The sequence below is a fragment of the Artemia sp. Qi Xiang Cuo genome, chromosome 2, assembly GCF_049724085.1.
Source record: "Artemia sp. Qi Xiang Cuo chromosome 2, ASM4972408v1, whole genome shotgun sequence".
Classification (NCBI taxonomy): Eukaryota; Metazoa; Arthropoda; class Branchiopoda; order Anostraca; family Artemiidae; genus Artemia; species Artemia sp. Qi Xiang Cuo.
Window position 1 is genome coordinate 59833961 of NC_142795.1, and position 21797 is coordinate 59855757.

General features: G+C 36.4%; 1 protein-coding gene across 2 annotated transcripts in view; it reads right to left on the reverse strand.

The window, feature by feature from the left end:
* The window catches only part of LOC148955446 (dystrophin, isoforms A/C/F/G/H-like), a 504509-nt gene that overhangs the window by 462775 nt on the left and 19937 nt on the right, over positions 1-21797 (reverse strand). For both annotated transcript variants that reach the window (XM_089102277.1, XM_089102283.1), the window contains exon 3: positions 21222-21314. In XM_089102277.1, coding sequence (XP_088958403.1) covers positions 21222-21314 — 93 coding nt within the window. The remainder of the gene's footprint in view (positions 1-21221; positions 21315-21797) is intronic.

Below are 21797 nucleotides of genomic sequence, written 5' to 3' on the forward strand. Positions count from 1 at the left end.
ATGGTGAAGAATGTGCGCCACCTCCCACTAAGAGAGCACGGGGTCAATGTAAAACCCCTGCAACCGTTGTTCAATATGGCCGTTGGCCGAAACCCCCCAGCTCCACGCTGCCTACCCAAGTGCAACCATCTGTGCAAGCCCATGACATCACTGGCTCGACTGCACAAGTCCGTACCGTCACTGGCTCTACTGCACAAGCCGCAGCCCAATCTGCACAAGAAATTAACGACGTCGGTCCGTTGGCCAACCATCATATGTTGCCTGGGCCTTTAAGAGCTGCCCCACTACCACAAGGTCCGCTGATGCTCCAGCAATCTTTATCCTGGCCTTTGGGCACCCAAATACAGCCAGAATTTGCAAATGTGAGCATTGTGTCTTACCTATCTAAAAACAAAACTATTTTTCAACCTAATATAAACTTGTCTCAGAGATATTTAAATATTTTTTACTCTATAATCTCACACCCCTTGTTTTAAATTTCTCTGCTCCCCCCTCCCTGAGAGATATCTAAATATAATGTAATTTTTTGCATGTCAAAGAAACCACTCTCTTTCTTCTAATCTTTGCTATTTTCTATGCATTCCCCCACACTGTTGCTATCTCTTCGCTATCTTATAATAACATTTTTAGCTAATTTTCTAGTTTACCGCTATCTCACAGTTTGAAGCTCAACATGCTATTTTTCGCCTTGAATATTATAGTCTTGATTTTTGGCATAAGGCTCCGCACGTACATATAAACAGATCTGTTCCACCTCTTTTCATGTTTAGTTCTATCATTAGCGGTTTTAGTCAAGTCTAGGTTTTCAATGTCCTCTTGTGAAAAAAAGTTTTTGTCACTAACAAGTTTATCTCTATACATAACTTTACAGAAAATTTAAGTTTGAACAATTATTCGTTATTATTTAAGCACATCTTTGATTTAGTCTAGTAGCTCTTTACTTTTAGTTGAAAATGTCCTCTTGTGAAAAAAAAGTTTTTGTCACTCTAATAAGTTTATCACTAGACATAGATTTACAGAAAATTTAAGTTTGAACAATTATTCTTTATTATTTCTACACATCTTTGATTTAGTCTAGTAGCTCTTTAATTTTAGTTGAAAAATGTCCTCTTGTGGAAAAAAAAGTTTTTGTCACTAATAAGTTTATCACTAGACATAACTTTACACAAAATTTAAGTTTGAACAATTATTCGTTATTATTTCTGCTCATCTTTGATTTAGTCTAGTAGCTCTTTACTTTTAGTTGAAAAATATCCTCTTGTGTAAAAAAAGTTTTTGTCACTCTAACAAGTTTATCACTATACATAGGTTTACAGAAAGTAACCTCTTAGTTTAACTGAGGTATTGGACCTTTCATCTATTTCGAACAAAAAATAACTAGTTGAAGTTGTGTTTAAATTCTTCATCACTATAAAATCAAAAACATAAAAACTAAAAATGTAAAATGTATATTTCAAAGAAATAATAGCCTTCATAATAATATAACATTGATAAACAGTGGAAACTGGTTTTCTTTAGTATTGTTTGTGAATGATTAAAAGATGATGACTGACAAAAACATTTTTGAAACTAAAGAAAAATTTAAAATTTAGTTAATTGTTAAATTATGTCAAAGTTTAATTTTTTCCAGAAATGGAAACCCGCTGAAAATATCCAAGAATCCTTCTCCTACAACATAGTTTACATTTTTATTTATATTTCCATCACAGTGTCCTCAATCTTTTTTAGGATGTATGGTATGCGTGGGGGCACACTATCGAGGAGGAGGAGAATCTTCTAGCTACATTTGCAGAGAACGAGAGCATCGAGATTACACCTGAGGAGGAGGAAGAACTTCTCTGTACATGTAGATCGGTGGATCTCTTGAGGAGTGGGTCTTCGGATCGAATACATAACCCGAGACTTCGAGTGCGTGAAGATTTATTTGCGGAGGAGATACCCTCTCTCATAAATATTGTGCCAGTGGAGGAGGATGAGGTTCAAATAATAGAACCTCCTGAGATAGTATTCATTAAAACAGTGATAAATATGGATATTACAAAGGAATAAATATTTGAACATAGATTGTTTGTAAATTTGTTTATTGTTAAAATGCATATATATACAACAATGTCTTCTTCTTCTTCTTCTATTTAAGAGCAGGCGGGCTTTTCAGTAACACTATTTAGCCCTTTTCCTTTTACTTCACTCTGTGGGCTACAGAGCTAATAGGCTTGATTGCCTCATATTTATTAGATATATTCAGATATCTTTCAGCAGATCTTTCGACTCTAGGAGTTCAAATATAAGATGATAGATGTCGATATCTATGCTCTGTGTGCAGGTATAGTTGGCTAGGCTCTTGGCTGATAGTGGGATTTTGTGGTGTTTGAAGTGTTTTAACAGTTTACAAAGCAAGGTATATTGTGCAGACGTCAGCATATTATATTCAAATAGGCAATGGTCAATTGTTTCATTATTCATATTACAATGCCTACAAAGAGGGGACAGGGGAATTGAACCACTTGAATTAGAAAGCTTATATGAGAATGCAAGGAAATTTAGTCCATTTGTTCCAGAACGAATTCTATGATAAATTTTAGAAAGATACTTATTGGGAAAGGGGGAAAGGATAGGATTAATCTTATTAAAATTAATATCTGATAGCCTCCATCGGTAAATATCTCTAATTGGGATTGGTCTCCCACTTGGCTGGTCAATATTTATAGCATTTTTTGCTATTTCAACAACCTGATGATTACCACTTATGCCAGAGTGGCTAGGAATGTACTGAAAGTAAGTTTTTATGCCACTTGAAGCAAGATTATCAATAATACTGAGACAATGATAAGTGTCAATGTCCAACTTATATTGAGGAGCTGAGGCCAGCAACACAAGGCTAGATAAAGAGTCGGAATAGATGATAATATTATTCGAATTTTCAATCAAAGATTGGTTTTGCTTAAGGTGTTCTAATGCCATGATTATGGCATTTAACTCAGCAGACATTATAGATAAATTATTAAATAATCTCTCTTCCATTGCAATTTTCAGGTGAGGAAGGAAAACACCACTTGCAACCTTCTCATCCATTTTTGACCCATCAACAAATATTTGGAAGTGATTTTTATAGGTAATTGTATTAAGTTCTGCAAATTTTTTCTGGACAAAAGCAATGGGGGTTAAATCTTTATTCCATTTTGAAAATTCAGTATTTATTATGGGAAATGACCAATTCCATGGAGGGGATTGGGGGAAAGTAGGTGCAATAGACTTTGCTGGTACAGGGAACTTCTTTTGAATATTGGCATACTCATCTGCAATACCTCTATACATGGCTGGATTTCTTAACCAATTATGTAATGTGTGTGAGCTATTTGATTCAATTTTTGTAAGATGTTTTATCAAGAGAAAGCTACGTCTCTCCCTTATTGTTGTTAATCCACTCTCCATAAGCAGAAACTTGGTGCTTGTGGGTCTCCTAAGACCAAATATGAGACGTATTATATCATTTTGTGTTGTTTCAATTTTTTGCATCTGGGTCTTTGCACATGCACCATAGACAATGAGCCCATAGTCAATATGGGGTCTTATATGTGATTTATAAAACTGGAGTAAGGTTTTCTCCTTACAACCCCAGGGTGTGGAAAGAAGTCTTTTTAGTATATTTGCTTTTCTATAACATTTTTTTATTGTGTTTGAAATGTGGAGATGGAAATTAAGTTTTTGGTCAAGCATGAGACCTAGGTAATTAATATTATTATCTTCTGGAATAGTTGTTTTATTTAGAGTTAGTTTTGCAATAACATGGTTTCACTTCCGGTGAAATTGGATTATTTTTGACTTGGTGGGTGTAATGGGTAAATTTGAATGTTGAGAGAATTTTTCAAACTGGAAAAGTGACTTTTGCAGATTTGACTGTGCTATCTGAAAGGTGTTGCCAGATGACCATAGCACCAGATCATCAGCATATTGTAGATTCGTGTGGGGTAGGTTCATGTCCCAGAGATATAGGGCAAAAAGGAGGCAACTGAGGACTGCTCCCTGAGGTAGGCCTTTGGATATTGTCTTTTGGGGTGAAGAGGCTGAACCAACACAAACAATGAAATTTCGCACTTCTATGAAGGATTTAATAAAGGATACTAGCTTAGGAGGTACTCCAAGGTTTGCAAGTTTATTTAAAAGGATTTGGTGGTTCACATTGTCATATGCCCCTTCAAAATCTAGGAAACCTGCCACTAGGATTTTATTTTTTGAGAAAGATTCATTTATTGCATTTGTTAGCAAAATGAAAGCATCTGTTGAGGAGTGGTATTTCCTGAATCCAGTTTGAGTGTGTGGGATCATGTTATTTTTCTCAACAAACCAGAGGAGTCTGTACTAAATCATTTTCTCCATTATTTTCCCCATCACAGGTGTAATCATTATGGGCCTATAAGACTCAGGGTTATCTTTTGGTTTATTTTTCTTTAGGATTGGTAGGAGGGACGAACATTTCCATATATTGGGGAACCTAGAAGATACCCAAGCGTGATTATAACAATTTAGCAGTTCTTGTTTGTATGACGGTGTGAGATTCTTTATCCATGTAGGGTGTATATTGTCATAGCTACTGCTAGTTTTGGACCTAATATGATGTATTGCATTATTTAATTCCTTGATTGAAAATGGATTAGTTATGTACTCGGATCCTGGGCGTGGTTGGCAACTAGGGTTCATAGGAATTGTGGACAGTTTGCTTTGATTATTTGATGTTAGCTTATTAACAAAAAGAGTTGCAAATAGGTTAGCCTTTTCATTATCATTGTCATAACGGGTATTATTATGTATAAGCTCATACAGGAGTGGGTTGGGAGAAGTCTTTTTCCCACATATGTGGCTTATGACATTATGTATAATTGGCTCATATGTTTCTCTGGAGAGATTATTTGCAAAATTATTCCAGTATTTATATTTAGCATCTATTTTAGTCCTTTTTAGATTAGATTCTGCTTGTAATTTTTTTAAATATGTAGTAGGTGTTGGTTTTTTTATGAACTCTGTCCTAGCTGCCTTTTTTATCCTCCATTTATTTAGGCACTCATTTGTCCACCATGCTTTAGGACTTTGTTTAGGGAATGTTTTCTTAGGTGTTGTCCTGGGGATAGCATGATTAGCTGTATTTATTAGTAAAGATGTCAACGCTTCAGCATGTGTGTCAACTGTTGTGTTAGAAATGCATGAACTTTGGGTGAAACTTGTAATTTCATCATTTAGCTTATTTTGGAAAATAGACCAATTTGCTTTAGTGTTGATATATTTGGATGTATGAGATAAAGTTTCAGCAGGTTCATTTAGGGAGCAAACTATAGCAAAGTGGTCTGTACATAGACTATCAATTTTATTTATGTAAATTTTGTTCAAAAAATTTAAAGACACAATTTGTAGGTCAATTGTGGAGAAATTGCCAGTTTTGGGGTTGAAATAAGTATTCAGGTTTGGAGGGGTAGCAACAACTAATTCATTAATATTTGAAGTCATATGCTCAATAAATTTACCAGCTTTATTTGCTGGTTTATTCCCCCACAACAGGCTGTGGGCATTGAAATCACCACAAATAATGATATTTTTTAATATATTAGAATTATTTAAATAATTAAAGAAATCCTTAGCATCTGTAGTTTGGCCATTAGGGTTATAAAAGCTTATTATGTAGGTTTTTAAATTATTCGGCCAAACACTTATACCAATTACATCAACATCATTTTCAAAATCTGGAAAATTGATGCCACAAAATTTTATATTATTATTAACTAATAAAGCTACACCACCTCCTTTTCTCTCTGCAGATCTATCCTTTCTCAGGATAGTATATCCCAGAGACTTAATTTGTTGATTTTAGGTTAAATGAGTTTCCTGGAGGCAAGCAATATTAATCGAATTATTATTCATAAATGATATTAGTTCATTTAGCTTATTTTCTGTGAGTGATCTTACATTCCATTGGAGTATTGATAAATGTTGTGTTGTTGATTTATTCTTCATATAACTGTGTATCAATGTTCAGCTTTGTTAAGAGTAAAGCAAGATCTTTTTTTGCTTGAATGAGCATATCATCTGGGATGTAGATTTTTGCCAATTCTGCAATAATTTTTGTTTTCTGTAGTTGATGTATGTTCATGGCCTGAACTGCATTAGAGTTTAGAATGAATAAGCATATATTTGGGGATTGCATTTTTGGTAGTGCATCCTGTTTGTTGGTTAAGGGATTGATTCCTGGTAGTGTTTCTGGTTTGTTTCTTCTTGGGAGGGAGGGCCAGGCTGGCCTCATCTCACCGGACAAGGTCGCTTGTTGGCTTGGTGATTCCTTCTGATAGGGATTTGAGCTAGGGGGCTTAGAAGATGGTGTTTTATATGGGGTGCTTGATGCATTGGGGGCATTTGACTTGGGGGTTTTGGTTGGTTTCATTACAGGCTTTATTTGGTACTGTTGGGCAGCATTTGCTTCCATTGCTGCAAAGGGGTATGGGAGGGCCTTCTCTGTTGATATTTGGAGTGTGAGAGCTCGTGTCGAGGATGCAGGTCATAATGATTTAGTTGGAGCTTCATGTGGGCCTTTGCAATTGAAGCATATAGGCTGGGTGTTGTTGCAAGTTGTCAGCTCTTTAGGATGGAAAGATTTACAATTACTACACTCTTGGAGAATTTCATTGCATTTGTTTGTTGTGTGTCCCAGTTTGAAACACTTCTGACACTGAATAGGCTTAGGTTTGTATTCCTTGTGTGGTTTGATTTGCCCAAATAGGAATAATTTTTCTGGGATATCAATTTTATCCTTCAGTGTGAATAAGAAGGATCTACTAGTTTTTAGGCCATTAGAGTTGGGTTTTCCAAGTTGGATATTATCCTCAACTGGGATTGTGTTTCCAGCCCTATCTGAAAGGCCTTCTTTTAACTCCTGAGTAGATATCTCTGGGGGAACATTGTACACTACAATTTTTGTTGGTGATTGTTTTGGGTTCCAATTAGATGCAATAATTGGGATATTTAGAAGGGATTTAAGGTTAATTATTGTATCTGCTGATTTCTGATCTTCTACAGCTATTAGCAGAGATCCATCACGGTTAATGTTAAGAGAGAACATTGATTTTAGCAATTTAAAAATTGCAACTCTTATTGCAGTGATCATTTTTATTTCAAAGGGGGTAGTGGGAGTAATTTTAAGGTAAATTCCTAAGTTTTTGGAGGGAGGATCCTGGGCAGGGAGAGGGGAAATGCTTTTAATTGGGGAGATTTTTTTCCTTTTTTAGAACTTCTAGAGAGGACCTCTTGAAACCCATTATCATCATTTATGGTTGCATTAGCCGCTACACTTATCATTGTCCTATTCTCCGAATTGGAGCTATCATTAGAACTTTGAGATAGCGTGCTTAACCAGCCAGGATGGGTATCTTTCACTATGACACTTTCACTGGAATTTGATTTGGGATCTGGGGGGACTTATTTTTTGGAGGACTTCTAATCGTTTCCTATTGGAAAAAGCTTTAAACACAACAATAAAACTAAAACAAGAAGGGAAAATAGATGATATCAAACCGTCTGCACTATACTATGGGGAGGATAAACACCATAGTATAGCCCTGAGGATGACTTGAGCAGAATTGGTTTAGTACAACTGCTGATTAGAAGAGATAATAATCACAAGAAAATATATTTCGATTTTCTTATAAGGTTGCTGTTGCTTATAATTTGCAACAATGTCTTTAAATCTTCACTTTAGATTTCTTCTTCTTCTTCGATGTATAGGCAACTGTCGTGAACCACTAATGCCGGTAAATCATTTGGATTCACTGTATATTGATCTTGATTGACTGCAAAGTCAGGGTCACATTTTCTACAGTACAATGTAACTTCACTCTTGTCATATCGCTTTGTGGATTCAATGATGCTATTTGCATTCATATTATGAAATTTACGATTTTCAATTCGTCTATTTCAAGCAATAACGCATGAAGTGTTTTCAAAGAGCAAATCATATTTAATAGCTGTTACTTAACTATTTTTGGGCTTATAGTCACAACAGGTTGTGTTGCCACAGCGATGAAGTTGAAACAAGATTTTCTTGCTACTCCAATAGTTGAATCTTAGACTAGACTCCTCTTCCCAGAATAATTTAAATCCACGACGAGACCAATCTCGCAGAAATAAACTAAAATCACGTTTAGGATTCTTTCCAATCATAGCGGGGTAAGTATTCTCCACTGATCATATTTATCATAGTGACAATTGGAGCATAGGTGCCCTCTAGGGTGAGAGTCACACACCTCTTCAAGACATGAATTACATCCTTTAATTTGTACTGCATAGCCTCTATGTAATTTACAAGGATTACATAATTTACACTTTTCACTATAGTCATCAATAATTGTACAATTCTCACATCCTTTCCTCATATTCACTCCGCCGCTAATATGTAAGCAAGCCCTCTGATTGGCTGAGAAGGAAACACGTGATCTAACTGTTTTCTATTTCTGAACACTCTTGACATTCACCTCGAGCATGCACTTGCCCAAAACAACAACAACAACAAATACTGTTTCCTATTTCTGGACACCTTGACAGATGCTGAGAGCGTGCACTTGGCCAAAACAACAACAACAACAAATACTGTTTCCTATTTCTGGACACCATGATGTTCGCTGAGAGCGTCCACTTGCCCAAAACAACAACAACAACAAATGCTGTTTCCTATTTCTGGACACCTTGACATTCGCCTCGGGCGTGCACTTACAACAACAACAACAAATAAATCGACCTTGGAAAAAGAGGTCATTGACCCCATTAACCACGTGTTCTCCCTAGGGACTCTATGCCCATATTTGGTGTGGGGTTCGGACCTTTAGGGTCATCTCTACTTACATATACTGATATTTAGTAATCAAAATGTTAATATTATTTGATTTATTAAAGTTATAAAAGTAAAAACATCCCTCTCCTCAAGTCCTGGAAGTTTCAACTAAATACAATGAGTCATTCCTGATATGCCCTTTTGATAACCTGTATGTTCATATGCATGTTGAAATTTTCATCTTAATGCTCTTAGCCTTAAAATTAGTTGCACTATGTAAAGTCAGTAAACTATGGCACCATAACCCAGAAAAGCAACTTTTCAAAAGATACTTGGGCTATATTATCTTCCCAAAGGAAAGTGTGTTGCATCATCATGCATATGATGATTTATTTTCATTATTAAGTTACTATATGCTAGAGTTTGTTCTTTATTATAAAAAACATGAAATCGGGAAGAAAATTTGTCAAATATAGTACCAAACCCCAGAGAATCAACTTTTCAAAATGTACTTGTGTTATATTACTTCGTCCAAAAATAATCTTGGTGCACCATCTTACAGAGGATTTACTTTAATATTTCGTTTACTATGGGCTACAGTTTTTTCTTTACTATAATTTTCTTACTTCGGGAAATATTCGTCTCCTACTAGGTAGCAGCTACCGCTGCAACCACGATCGTTAAAAATTACATTTATTTAAACATTTTCAGGCATTTCAGCTTAATACTCTTAGTTTGAGTAGTAGCAATAGTTGTAGTAGCATTAGAAACAGTACGGGCATAGCACCTTTGGTCTCTTCAAAATTCCCTTCAATACATGTCGAAAGTTTCAACTTAATATCATCAACTGTTCCTGAAGCATTTCTGATACGTCCTCTTGACAACCTATGTAGGCGTAATATGTTTCGATTAAGTTCCATACACTTTCAATATTTCCCAAATTTTCGATCTTAATACCCTTAGTTTTTGTAGCAGCAGCAACAGTACCAGCAGTAATAGTCCTAGCAATAGAATCAATAGTAGTGTAAAGTATTTAACATCAATTCGAGAAGTTTTTCCGGGTATCTCATTTCTTAGTTTGTCGGGCATTTATATGTCAACAATAGCGGTCCAGGGGGGGGGGGGGGCCCGTGGTACAAAATCGATTCGTGGGAAAGGGGTCGTTCCCAGGCCTGAAAAATACGTTCCAGGAAAGTTATATTCTTGGTTCATTTCTAAACTCACTCTATCTTTCGCCTTCGTCGTAGCTAGTTGTTCTTGTGCTACCTTATTTTCTCTATGTGTATTCTCACGTTATTTAATAAAGACCATGTACCAACGTTTATCGTCTATCTTTGGAATTTACGTAAACCATTACATCTGCCAATACAAAAAGAGCATACAAATAAGGAACTAAAGAGAGGTTTACAGAGTGGTGACAGTAGAGGTTTACAGAGTGGTGGCAAGTGGTTAAGACTACTGGATCATGCATCGCTAGTGTAAAACCTCCAAGTGACATTTGAGTGACCGTTATAAGTATTTAAGACATCTTAAGGTAAATACTGGCAACGTATTTAAGAGCTATGTCACCTGCTACCAAAATTGTTGTGATATTGAGCTGCAAATACTGCAAAAGACTGATTAATAAGACATCGAAACGTTACGAGCTATTGAACTCTCTTCTATTCAAAGCGCCTTCTTGAAAAACACTTTCGTTTAAATGAACATTTTGAAATAGGCTGTTACACAATGCCTAATATGGATTTCCTCACGATAGCTTCTACCTACAAATTCAAATTTATACAACTGAGAGTCTCCGGTTGATTGCTACCTTTACTTAGCCATTCTACATTTGGTGTTTTTTTTACCTGATTTTAGATAGTCGACGTGTGATCTACATTTGACAGTTTCCAACCAAAATTTAACATTTTGAATACGATAGTCAAAAATTAATTCTCAATTGTGACTACATTTGACGCTAGTGATTTAATTGAAACCAACTTCAATTGGATTTGGAACGGACTATCTTTCGTAAGTGATTTAACACGACTAAACAACCCAGTAAATTTTATTAGACCCTTGTCGTTAGAAGTGAAGTTATTGCCCAAAATTTAGCGTCCGTAATTAAAGAACGGTGTTTAAAACAAATATTTAAATTTTTAGAGTAATTGCTTTTTCAAATTTTGATCTCAATATGTCAGTTATTATTCCTATATTTGACCCGGCGAAAACTGGATATAACAAAAAGGTTGCTTTTGATTTGTAAAACAGTGGAGGATAAATGGCATATTTCCATTTCCTTTATTTGACTCCTCTAGATTATAAATTTGTCAAGTTTATAAAGTGGATTACTTGTAGCATATTCCCCAGGCAAAATAGTAGGCAAAATCGTTGCAGAGTTTGTAGGCGTGGCTCAAATTTAAGGATGAAAGGGTATATCTATTCTATAGAAGGAAGCAAAAATTAGGAAGATCATGTAGGGTGTCCTTAGAAGCCAGGGATGATGGTGTAGTCCTTGGAAGATTTACTCTTAATTTATTCAAGGAGTGGATCAGACCATCCTACAAACGGTATTTGTTGGAGAATAGTGCAGATTTTTTTTTGTTTAGGGGATGCGTATAAGGTTGCAATACAATATGAACAGATAGAACAGATAGTTGGGAAAGAAGACACGTCTTCTTTTTCCGATGAATTTCTTTCTGCGCTAACGAGGGTGAAATTTGGACTCAATGATAATGAGAAGGCACTGCGAGATGGCACTGATTCCTCGCAGGGCGGTTTGGTTACCCAGGAAAAGGGAGCTGGTTTTGAGGTCCCGTGGGAGGGTACTGATGCCTCACGGGATGGTTTTTTTTGTTGCAATGCGAGATGGTACTGATTCCTCGCAGGGCGGTTTGGCTACCCATGAAAAGGGAGCTCGTTTTGAGGTCCCGTGGGATGGTACTGATGCCTCACGGGATGGGTTTTTTTTGTTGCACTGCGAGATGGTACTGATGCCTCGCAGGGCGGTTTGGCTGCCCATGGAAAGGGAGCTGGTTTTGAGGTCCCGTGGGAGGGTACTGATGCCTCACGGGATGGTTTTTTTTTGTTGCACTGCGAGATGGTACTGATTCCTCCCATGGCGGTTTGGCTACCCATGGAAAGGGAGCTGGTTTTGAGGTCCCGTGGGATGAGAAAAAGAAAGGTGGAAAGGGGGCTGGTTTTGAGGTCCAATGGGATGAGGTTGATGCCTCACGGGATGGTTTTAATGCGTAGCGCTAATAGTTATGTAGATATATCAACAGTAGTACTGCCATTTTTCGAACCACAAGTTAGTAGAGAATAACCAAATAGGTCTAAACCGAGGCGTTCCGCAGCAATAAAACCCCGAGGATTTTATTGGGAATAATATCTTAACGTCATTGCAGCATGGTATGATTTTTAAAGTTTCTGCAATTTCGATTATTTGTCGCTGGTATTTTCAGGATTAATTAACCATTCTCGGTCATTCCTTTTGCCCTAATCCGAGGTTTATACATAACCCCAACTTTCCTTGTCCTCATCAAATTCAGGGGGTGGGGAACAAATCTATTTTAAAGTATAGAAAGAAAAATGAAGTGTTACAATATCCAGTTTCCGACTACTGTTGTTAGTGTGGTTCGTTTATACTATGTAAGTTTTTACTTATGCAAGTATTGTATAGTGTTTGTATTATGTAATTGTTTACTAGTTCATGCTGTACAATGTTAGTAGGCGAGAAGTGAATAATTTTGAAAGGGAATGTTTTGAGTTCAATTAAAGTTTGGGGGTTTAATGAGAAGGGGATAAGCCAAATTTGGGAAATTTAACTAAAAATAGGGGGGAGAATCTGTAAAGTATTTAACATCAATTCGAGAAGCTTTTACGGGTATATCATTTCTTAGTTAGTTGGGCATTTATGTGTCAACGATAGCGGTCCAGGGGGGGGGGGCTCTTGAGACGAAAGCTAGTCGTGTGAAAGGTCTCGTTCCCAGGCCTAGAACGTCTGTTCCAGGAAAGTTATACTCTTGGTTCTTTTCTAAACTCAGTCTATCGCTCACCTTCGTCGTAGGTAGCTATTCTTTTGCTACCGTATTTTCTCTGTCCGTTTAATCATGTTATTCAATAAAGACGATTTACCAACGTTTATCGTCTATCCTCGGAATGTACGTAAACCATTACATCTGCCAATATAAAAGGACATACAAATAAAGAACTAAAGAGAGGTTTACAGAGTGGTAAAAAGAGAGGTTTACAGTAGTAGCCTTAGCTTTAGTGGCAGTAATAATAGCAGTAGAAGCAGAAGCATTAGTAGAAGCAGTTGAATTGATGTATTACCTTTTGGACAGTTGAACATCCCTCTCCTCAAGTCCTGGAAGTTTCAACTAAATACAATGAGTCATTCCTGATATGCCCTTTTGATAACCTGTATGTTCATATACATGTTGAAATTTTCATCTTAATGCTCTGAGCCTTAAAATTAGTTGCAATAGAAATAGGAGTAGCAGCAGTAGTAAATGTAGCAGTAATCGTAGCAATAGCAGTTATGTGCAAATACTCCCTGTTGGTCAGATGATCTTCCACTTTAAGCATTGTCTGAAAGTTCCAACTTAATACCCAAATCGATTCTTGAAATACGCTCTTTTGACAACGTGTGTGCACATAGCGCCTTTTGATTTAGCTCAAATCTCCCCTTAATGTTGTAAATGGATTAGTGTGATAGTAGTAGTGGTGGTGGTACTTGTAGTACTGGTGGTATTACATGTAAGGAATCAACAAATTGCCTAACTTACAGCCCTTGCCCTGAGGAAGGTGGGGAGCCTGACATCCTCAAAGACATAAATACTGGATCTTTCAACAATGCTGAACAAAATAGCTCTCTTAAAATTTTGATCGCACGTGTTTCAGGGAATGACGGGCTTGGGGGGAGGGGGGCTGCTTGCCCACCATTCATTTTTGACTCTTAAAATAGGTACTACAAAGTTCCGAATTCCAATCAAATGAGCCTCATTCAAAGTTTGTACGACCATTCGTCCCATAAAAACCTTATATGCTCCGGTGAATAGCTTACAACGCTTGCCCCCAGACTCTGGGAGATTGTGTCAACCCCGAAGGTATTGTTATGTGATATTTGGACTATTTTCTGAACAGATAGCTATCTAAAAAATTTGATCAGTTGCATTTGGGAAAACCAGGACATGAGAGGGAGGGCTAGTTACCCTCCGATAACTTTGACTCTTTAAAAGGCCACTAGAACTTCTGATTTCCAATCCAATGAACCCTTCCAAAGTTTATACTACCACCCTTTTAGACCACATCCCCAAGACACTGGGAGATTCTGTCAATCCCAAAAGCATAAATCAAATCAAAATCTCCTTTATTTCAAAACGCTTACACGGTCGGGCCGATTCTTGGTTGTTTTTTTTTTTTGTTTTTTTTTTTTTGTCAAGAAAATAGTAAATAATTCAAAAAGTCTATATATACAGATTGCAATTTTCACATTCAGGGACACGGTCAAAATAAATACAATTTTCACAACACTTACACGGTCGATAAAATTAAAAAGACAAAAATTAAAATAACATACATCTATATATAAAATTAGGCATCCAAGTTATAAGGGCGAACAAACCCAGGCACAAAACTTTTTTTCATATCTTACATGGGTTGTAAATACTAGTTGTATTTTCGGTTTAGGTTCAGCAAAAGACCTTTGCAACCTTCGTCTACAAGGGGAAAATCCGGAAGAAGTGTATCACAGAGGTTGGGATTTTTCAAGATACCCTTTCCCAACTTTTGACCAAGTTGTTGCCTTCTTTTTTTCAAGAATAACAAGTTTAAAATCTTGGAGGAGCAATATATAGGAGACTTTAGGAAATATAGGCGCAACAAGCAGGACACGGTATTGAACTCGCTCCAATGTCTCCGACTGGTCATGCGTAAGTTAGAAATGCCATACTCGACAACAATATTCTAAGGCAGGTCTAATGAAAGAAAGATAGAACCTCAGAAGATGCTCGACAGGAACACCATAACGAGATAGCAACTTCATAGCAGATACCCATATTTCCACGTTTGACTCTGCTTCCTACTTCTTTGTCCCACTTCATATCTGACGAAATATGGACGCCTAGCAGCTTAATTACGGTCACCATTTGCTGTTATTGTAGCGGAGGATAATAGGTTTGTTCGGTTCTTAGAAAGAAATTGGAAGTACAAGGAATTTGTCCATATTCACCACCATGCCGTTACTGGCAGCCTGGTTCTTAATGCGTTCGATGATACCATACGCGTTGCTTGGGAGTTCTTGTGGCAAATTTCAGTTAATGACAGATCATCGACGTACTTCCAACTTTCTGGATAGGACTCTGCCAGCTCGTTGACCATGACAAGAAACAAAAGAGGACCAAGGATTGTTCCTCGGACCAACCTCGGTTGAGTGCGCGCTCTTATATTTAGTGCTTTGCTTTCGATCCGAAAGAAAGCTGGCAATGATTCGAACTAAGGCAGGGGTGATACCATACCTTGTAAGTAACTTTTTGATGAATTTACTGTAGTTGATCAGGTCGAAAGCTTTTTTCAGATCTGTTGCTATGATATTTTTTCAGATCTATTACGTGATAATTGGACTTATTTTTTTTAACAGATAGCTTTTAACAGAGGTTATTTTAGATCCCCCCCCCCCAGCAGTGATCGTCGTTTTTGGTATCTATGACACATGCATGGTTACATAAGGAACGTAGCTAATTATAAAATCTTATACACTTGTTATAGCAGTGTCCCTGATTGTCCACACCTTAATGCAGACCCCTGGTAGCACCGGAATTTGAAAATATTTATACTTTCTTTGTAGTTTGTAAAACATAGACGGAAACAAGGGATGCTGTTTGACAATAGCTGGAGGGAGTAAAGTGCAATCTATGGCCTAGAACAGTCCTTTCATAACTCAAATAGCCGTTACCTATACGCTTTCCTACCATTTCTTGAAAACTATAAGGGCCATGACCCCTCAGCTCAAACTAAATGAAGCCCTTGGCCGCAATTGAGATCGGTTCTACCACAGTCTAAAGTACATTTTTAAATGCGAAAGTTCCATTTAATACCGAATATTTGACGGTTTGCGTGTAAAACTTAACTCAAATTTCAATAGAACATAGAAGCTTGCTCTACTACTGTCATCCAAACTTTCGCATGGGAACTTTCAAAAGTCAAAAACTCTGTTACCGAAAAACTTATTCTTTGGAGATTTGTACGAGCTTTATTTCGACTCGAATAAGTTTTAACTATGGTAGAATACTACTATAAAACCAAATAACACAAGTTTTTTTCTATAAGACAACTGGTCTGAATATTCTTTGTTTCTCATTTCACTGGAGCTGACAGGTGCGAAATTCGCATTGAAATATGTGGTCTAAGTTTTCTTCTGATTTGTGAAAAACGGTCTTTAAAAATAGGGATAAAAAACTAATCTAATTAATCGACAGAAAGGTTTCATTAATATTCGGAACGAAAAATCCAAGATTGGTATGCCGATGCATGTATTAATTAGCCTACCCGTTTTAAGTAAGAAACAAATTACCAACTTTCTTTGCTTAAAAGGCCATACAAGATAGAAGTCTTCTGCTACAAATTACCAATCTCTTAGTTACGAAATGGAATAATATGCGGAAGGATGTTTAATAAACTTTGCACGTCTTAGTTCTTGGAACAAGAGGCAGTCCATTCACCAAATCAGGCGTTTCATTGTGCATTAAACCTTTGCATAAATAGGCAAACGAAACCAAATATTATTTTTGAAACTCTTGAACGAACTAATTAGATAAAAAAATTATGTGATAACAAAAATTGTATATTGCTTATTAAGACAGGATAATTTAAGTCTATTGCTTAATCACAGAGCACCAATAATATAATAAACAAAAATAACAAACCCAATTATTTGAATAAAAAATTATTAACAGAGAAAATAATGCCGAAGTAATATCATAATGATTTGAGTGATATTAAACGGTCATATTACCATTTCATATTTTAGCGTCAAGATGATTGTTTGGTAAGTTACGCATTTTCCTTATAGGAAAAAAAATCATTTTCAAGGGGGGGGGGGGGTTGGAAATTTCAGAGGTGCTCCTCTTTGCCCCTAAAAGAAGCATAGTATTCCTATAAGGTTTCCCTTAAAGAGCGAAAGGATTTTCAACTTGGAAATGTTTCATGATTTTTTAGACCAAAACGCTGATTTTTTAGACCAAAACGCTCTAAAAACGTTCAAGGTTTTCCAACAACCTTATAGGATATCTTGAAAATAATCTTAAATTAAAAATCTTTCCGTCTTTTAAGGAAAACTTTGTGGGGATACTATAAATCTGAAATTAGGATAAGTAAATAATTATTAGAAAGAAAAACAGTGCTTTCAATCCTTAGTTTTTCGGTCATTTCACTAGTAATACTATATCATGTTGCTGACACCCGACACCACCTTGTTTGAGTTCTTACAAAATACAGGAAATTCTTCACAATAGAACAAATCTGGCAACCGGGGTTCGCATAAGATTTAAACGGTGGTAGCCTTGAACCACTATACATCTTTAATTTTGCGTTTGTGCTAAGGCAGTGTGGTTTTACATAAATTGGGACTTCAGATTTCTCAGGTAATGCAATTTGGAAACCCTGGCTAACCCCTGGAAAATAGCCGAGAATCCCAGGGATTTATGAAGGTTCTAAAAAATCATACAAGCTTTAATTTCATATTTAATTTATTATAAAATTTTTAATTTATTTAGGAATTGCTCATCTGATATACGTACTCCAGAAATAATATTACGCTGATATAACGTTATTAAAATTAAAATTATATCGATAATACACAGGAGGTATAAGGAGTGAAAATCCCACGCAATGCCATGGTGATCGCAGGAGAGGGGATGCGTCAATGGGTACAATGACAGTTTGAAATGTCTAAAAATTAACACTTAAGTTGGAGTGGTGGAAAGTTCAGAAAAACATATTAGACAAGAGGGGTGAAATTTTTGAGTTTAATGCGAACTCTAACATTAAAGGACTAACATTAAATCAATACAATTAGAACGAAATTATGTCGATGTTGGACAACAGGAAACAGGAATACACCCTCAAGACACCACGAATGTGGGTGGGGCCTATATTCTATGTGGGTATATCGAGACGGCAATCAAATTACCGTTTTACATACTTACAGTCCGTTCCTTCTTATCCCAATGAAACAACTGAATTCAATCTTCTTAATTTTAGCATCTTTGCTTTAAATTCTGTATCATGGTTGCGGTGATACCTGCAGCCTAGTAAAGGGCGAAAATCGGCCAATAGTAGCCAAAAGTGTAAAAGCATGTTTTGGACAAATTGCCATTTCTAGCTGATTCGGGAGTGGTGACTATTATTTTGATGTATCTTAATGGTAGTATAATAGTATCTTAATTGCATAAACAGGTTTATGAGATTTTAAAAGAGCCTGAAAACCCTCGAAAATGGTTTCGGATCAAAATGAGAAGTGCATCAGTTGAACCTTCGCAGTTGAAAACCTTGCACAGGAGAATTGCAGCCACCCAATTCAAACAACAAGTAAAATCACTTTTTTGCATGGGAAGCACTATGTGAGAAGCACAAAGGAAACACTGATGGAATGGGAATTGAAAGTTAATCACTATTCTAGTGCCTTTTCCAAGTAACATGTTTCGTGAAATTAGATCTACAGACATTTGCTTGGAAATGTCGAAAGCCGATAAGAAGCGTAACGTTTCTGCAACCAGACCCAACAGTATATACTTCAAATACCACGAATGTGAAGCTAAAATAAACGAAGACCATTTTAAAGATCATGTTCGTCGTATCATAATGATCTGGATCAAACATCGAAATATAGGGTGGCCCTACAGTTTTTGCTAGTAAAAGCATCCCTTGTGCCAGCATCTGCTTCATCAACTCCTGGGGCCCTGTCACTAGCTGATGACACCCTTACGAGTGGAGACATTAACTTACAACCGATATTTTCAGGCACGAAATTTTTACTGGTTACAATTTATGTTAATCCGAATTTCACTCCACATGTCTTTAAAAGGGTTATTCAAGTCCGTCATTTAGGAGGTATTATTGGGATTATGGCCTATCGATTCCTCGGATTTAATACGCCTGTTAACAGCAATAATATTGCAGTGATTCGGCAACTCCATAAGGCAGTGCAATAGCGCTGCCCAGTTTAAGAGCAAAACGGACCCTATGTATTATCTATTTTTTCTTCTTTTTTTCACCATGCTACTTCGTATGGAAGAATCGTCGTAGAAACTCTGGGGAGGGTTCATTCAACTCAAAATTGAAAGTTTTAGTGCACTTTTTAAGAGTCAAAAGTGAATGGAGGGCAACCAACCCCCTCCCATGCCTCTTTTCACTTTTCTCACCTCAAAGACATCCAATTAAAATTCTAAGATAGCCATCTGGTTCAACACAGTTTAAAAGTCCAATAACCATGACTCTGGGGATGACATGACCCCTCACAGCCTTTGGGGCAACTAGGTCTACGAAAAGGGTAGGAACATTAAGGCAAAGCTTCAAGGGCATGTTGAGGGGAACGTTGAACTAAATCACACATACGATCTGCATGCAGGTTGTCAAAAAAGCATATCACCAATGTCTCAGGAACGGCTTAGGGAACCTTTCTACTTTCATGAAAACTGGAAACTTTTTGGGCATGATAAGGGGGATATTCAAGTAACCAAATGGCAATATATGCATGTTACTACTACTACTACTGCTACTACTACTACTGCTGCTACTACTACAAACACTACTACCACTGCTAACACTTCTCAAATAGTTGTGTTATTATGTAGTTCTTTCTGTTTGTATTTGTTTTTCTTGCCAGTTTTTGCTTTTTCTTTCTTTTCTAGTTTGTGCTCTGTCTTTTTCTGTTTATTGAAAGACAGGTTATTAATAAAATTCATTCATTCACTATTACCAATACTACTACTACTTCTAAGGGTAAAGATATTCATGTGAAAACTTCAGGGAATATTGAGGGGATGTTGAACAAAATCAAAACACACTATGTGTATGTAGATTGCCAGAAGGGTGAATCAGCAATATTTCAGGAACAGCTTAGGGCTAGCTTAGCTTATGGTAGTTTGAATATATATATATATATATATATATATATATATATATATATATATATATATATATATATATATATATATATATATATATATATATATATATATATATATATATATATATATATATATATATATTTATATTTATATATATATATATATATATATATATATATATATATATATATATATATATATATATATATATATATATATATATATATATATATATATATATATACTACTACTACTACTACTACTACTACTACTACTACTACTATCAACTTACTATACATCACCAAGCCGACTGAGGACAACACAGTTACCCACGCTCCTCCTCCATCTATACACCCTCCCACGAAATTCCCATTTCCCTTAAATCTTTCCTTACGGGGACGACTTGCTTTTCTTGTGGCCTTTGACGATTGCCCAACAAGGACGATCTTGGGCAATATGTCATTCATCATCCGTAGAACGAATCCCGAAAATCTCGACTTTTCTCTCATTATAGCCATAGAAAGCGGGATTGACCCACATTTTCCGTACAGCTTAGTATTTGAGATACGGTCAGTCAGTCTGGTACTCAAAACACTTTAGAACCATACTTGACCATTGTCATCACTGTAGCTTGCAATATTCTAATCTTTATGCACACACTTATCTTCCTATTCTTCCAAACTTTTTTCAACTGTGAAAGCCTGGGCCTTGGTTATTCTATTTTTAACATCTTCACTGGACCCACCGTCTCTACTAACACTACTACCTAGATAAGTGAAGCTGTCAACTTAATCGATCTTCTCGTTACCCAACATCACCTCTTCACCTTGACTCATCCCTTATCTTACAAAATAAAAAAAAGCATTAAAAATTTGTTTATATGCATTTTTGTTATGAGTCGGACTAAAGTTTCGAAGGGAGTTCAGACCCAGTGATCCCCCCTGAATGCGGCCTTGGATGGTGAACATGAAGTGATTATGTTTTAAACAAAGCAATGTCAAATTATCTTTCCCAATGCTACAGAATTTTGATGGGGTTTACCTCCCGTGGGCTTTGTCTAACGGTATCAAATAAGCGGCTTTTTGGTGCATTTTGAAACTCAATTTGCGAGTCGGAGAAATATTTGTTAGTCTTAGTCTTTTTAGAGAAATAGCCTTTTAACTGCATTTTTATGACAAATTTATGAGACGAAACACCCCCCAACCCCTAAATACGTCTGTGAATACAATCCTGCTTAATTGTAATAAAAACTGCAACAAAAAGTAAAATAGCACACAAACAGAGAAGCTTTCATGTTTACTCACGCAAGGTTTTCCAGTTAGCACTTCCAATAAGGCTAATAGTCTCGTGCCATCTCTTAAATCATAAAACAAGTCTGTTAATGGGGGCTGATCTCCCTGTAATAAAGAACAATTAAAATTAACAGAAATGATCCAAACCCTTCAGAAGAAATTGATACCATTTAGAGTATAACAATTCAAAAGAGAGCAGCACTATTTACATTGTGTAATTTTCAAGCAGGCAAATTTAAAGTAAAAAAAATATATAACACATAAATAGTTTTCAATCAATCCCAATGGTTATCTCACCTCTCTCTATCTGGAGGAAGAGTCCTCATCAGCACGGGCTACCACGGAAAATTTACCGGAGGGGGGGGAGGCAGACACCAGAATAGCAGTGGTGAGCGGAGGAGGGGGGATAGGAACATATTTTAGAATACGGGTAATCTTCACAGGAATACGATAGTTTTCTTAGGAATAAGTTTATTTTTAAATACTTTAAGAAAAAAATTCTCAACTAAATAGAGTAACTGATTTTATATACACAAACCCATTAATTTTAAACGGCATTATTAGGCTCGTTTTTCTCGCCTGTTTGAT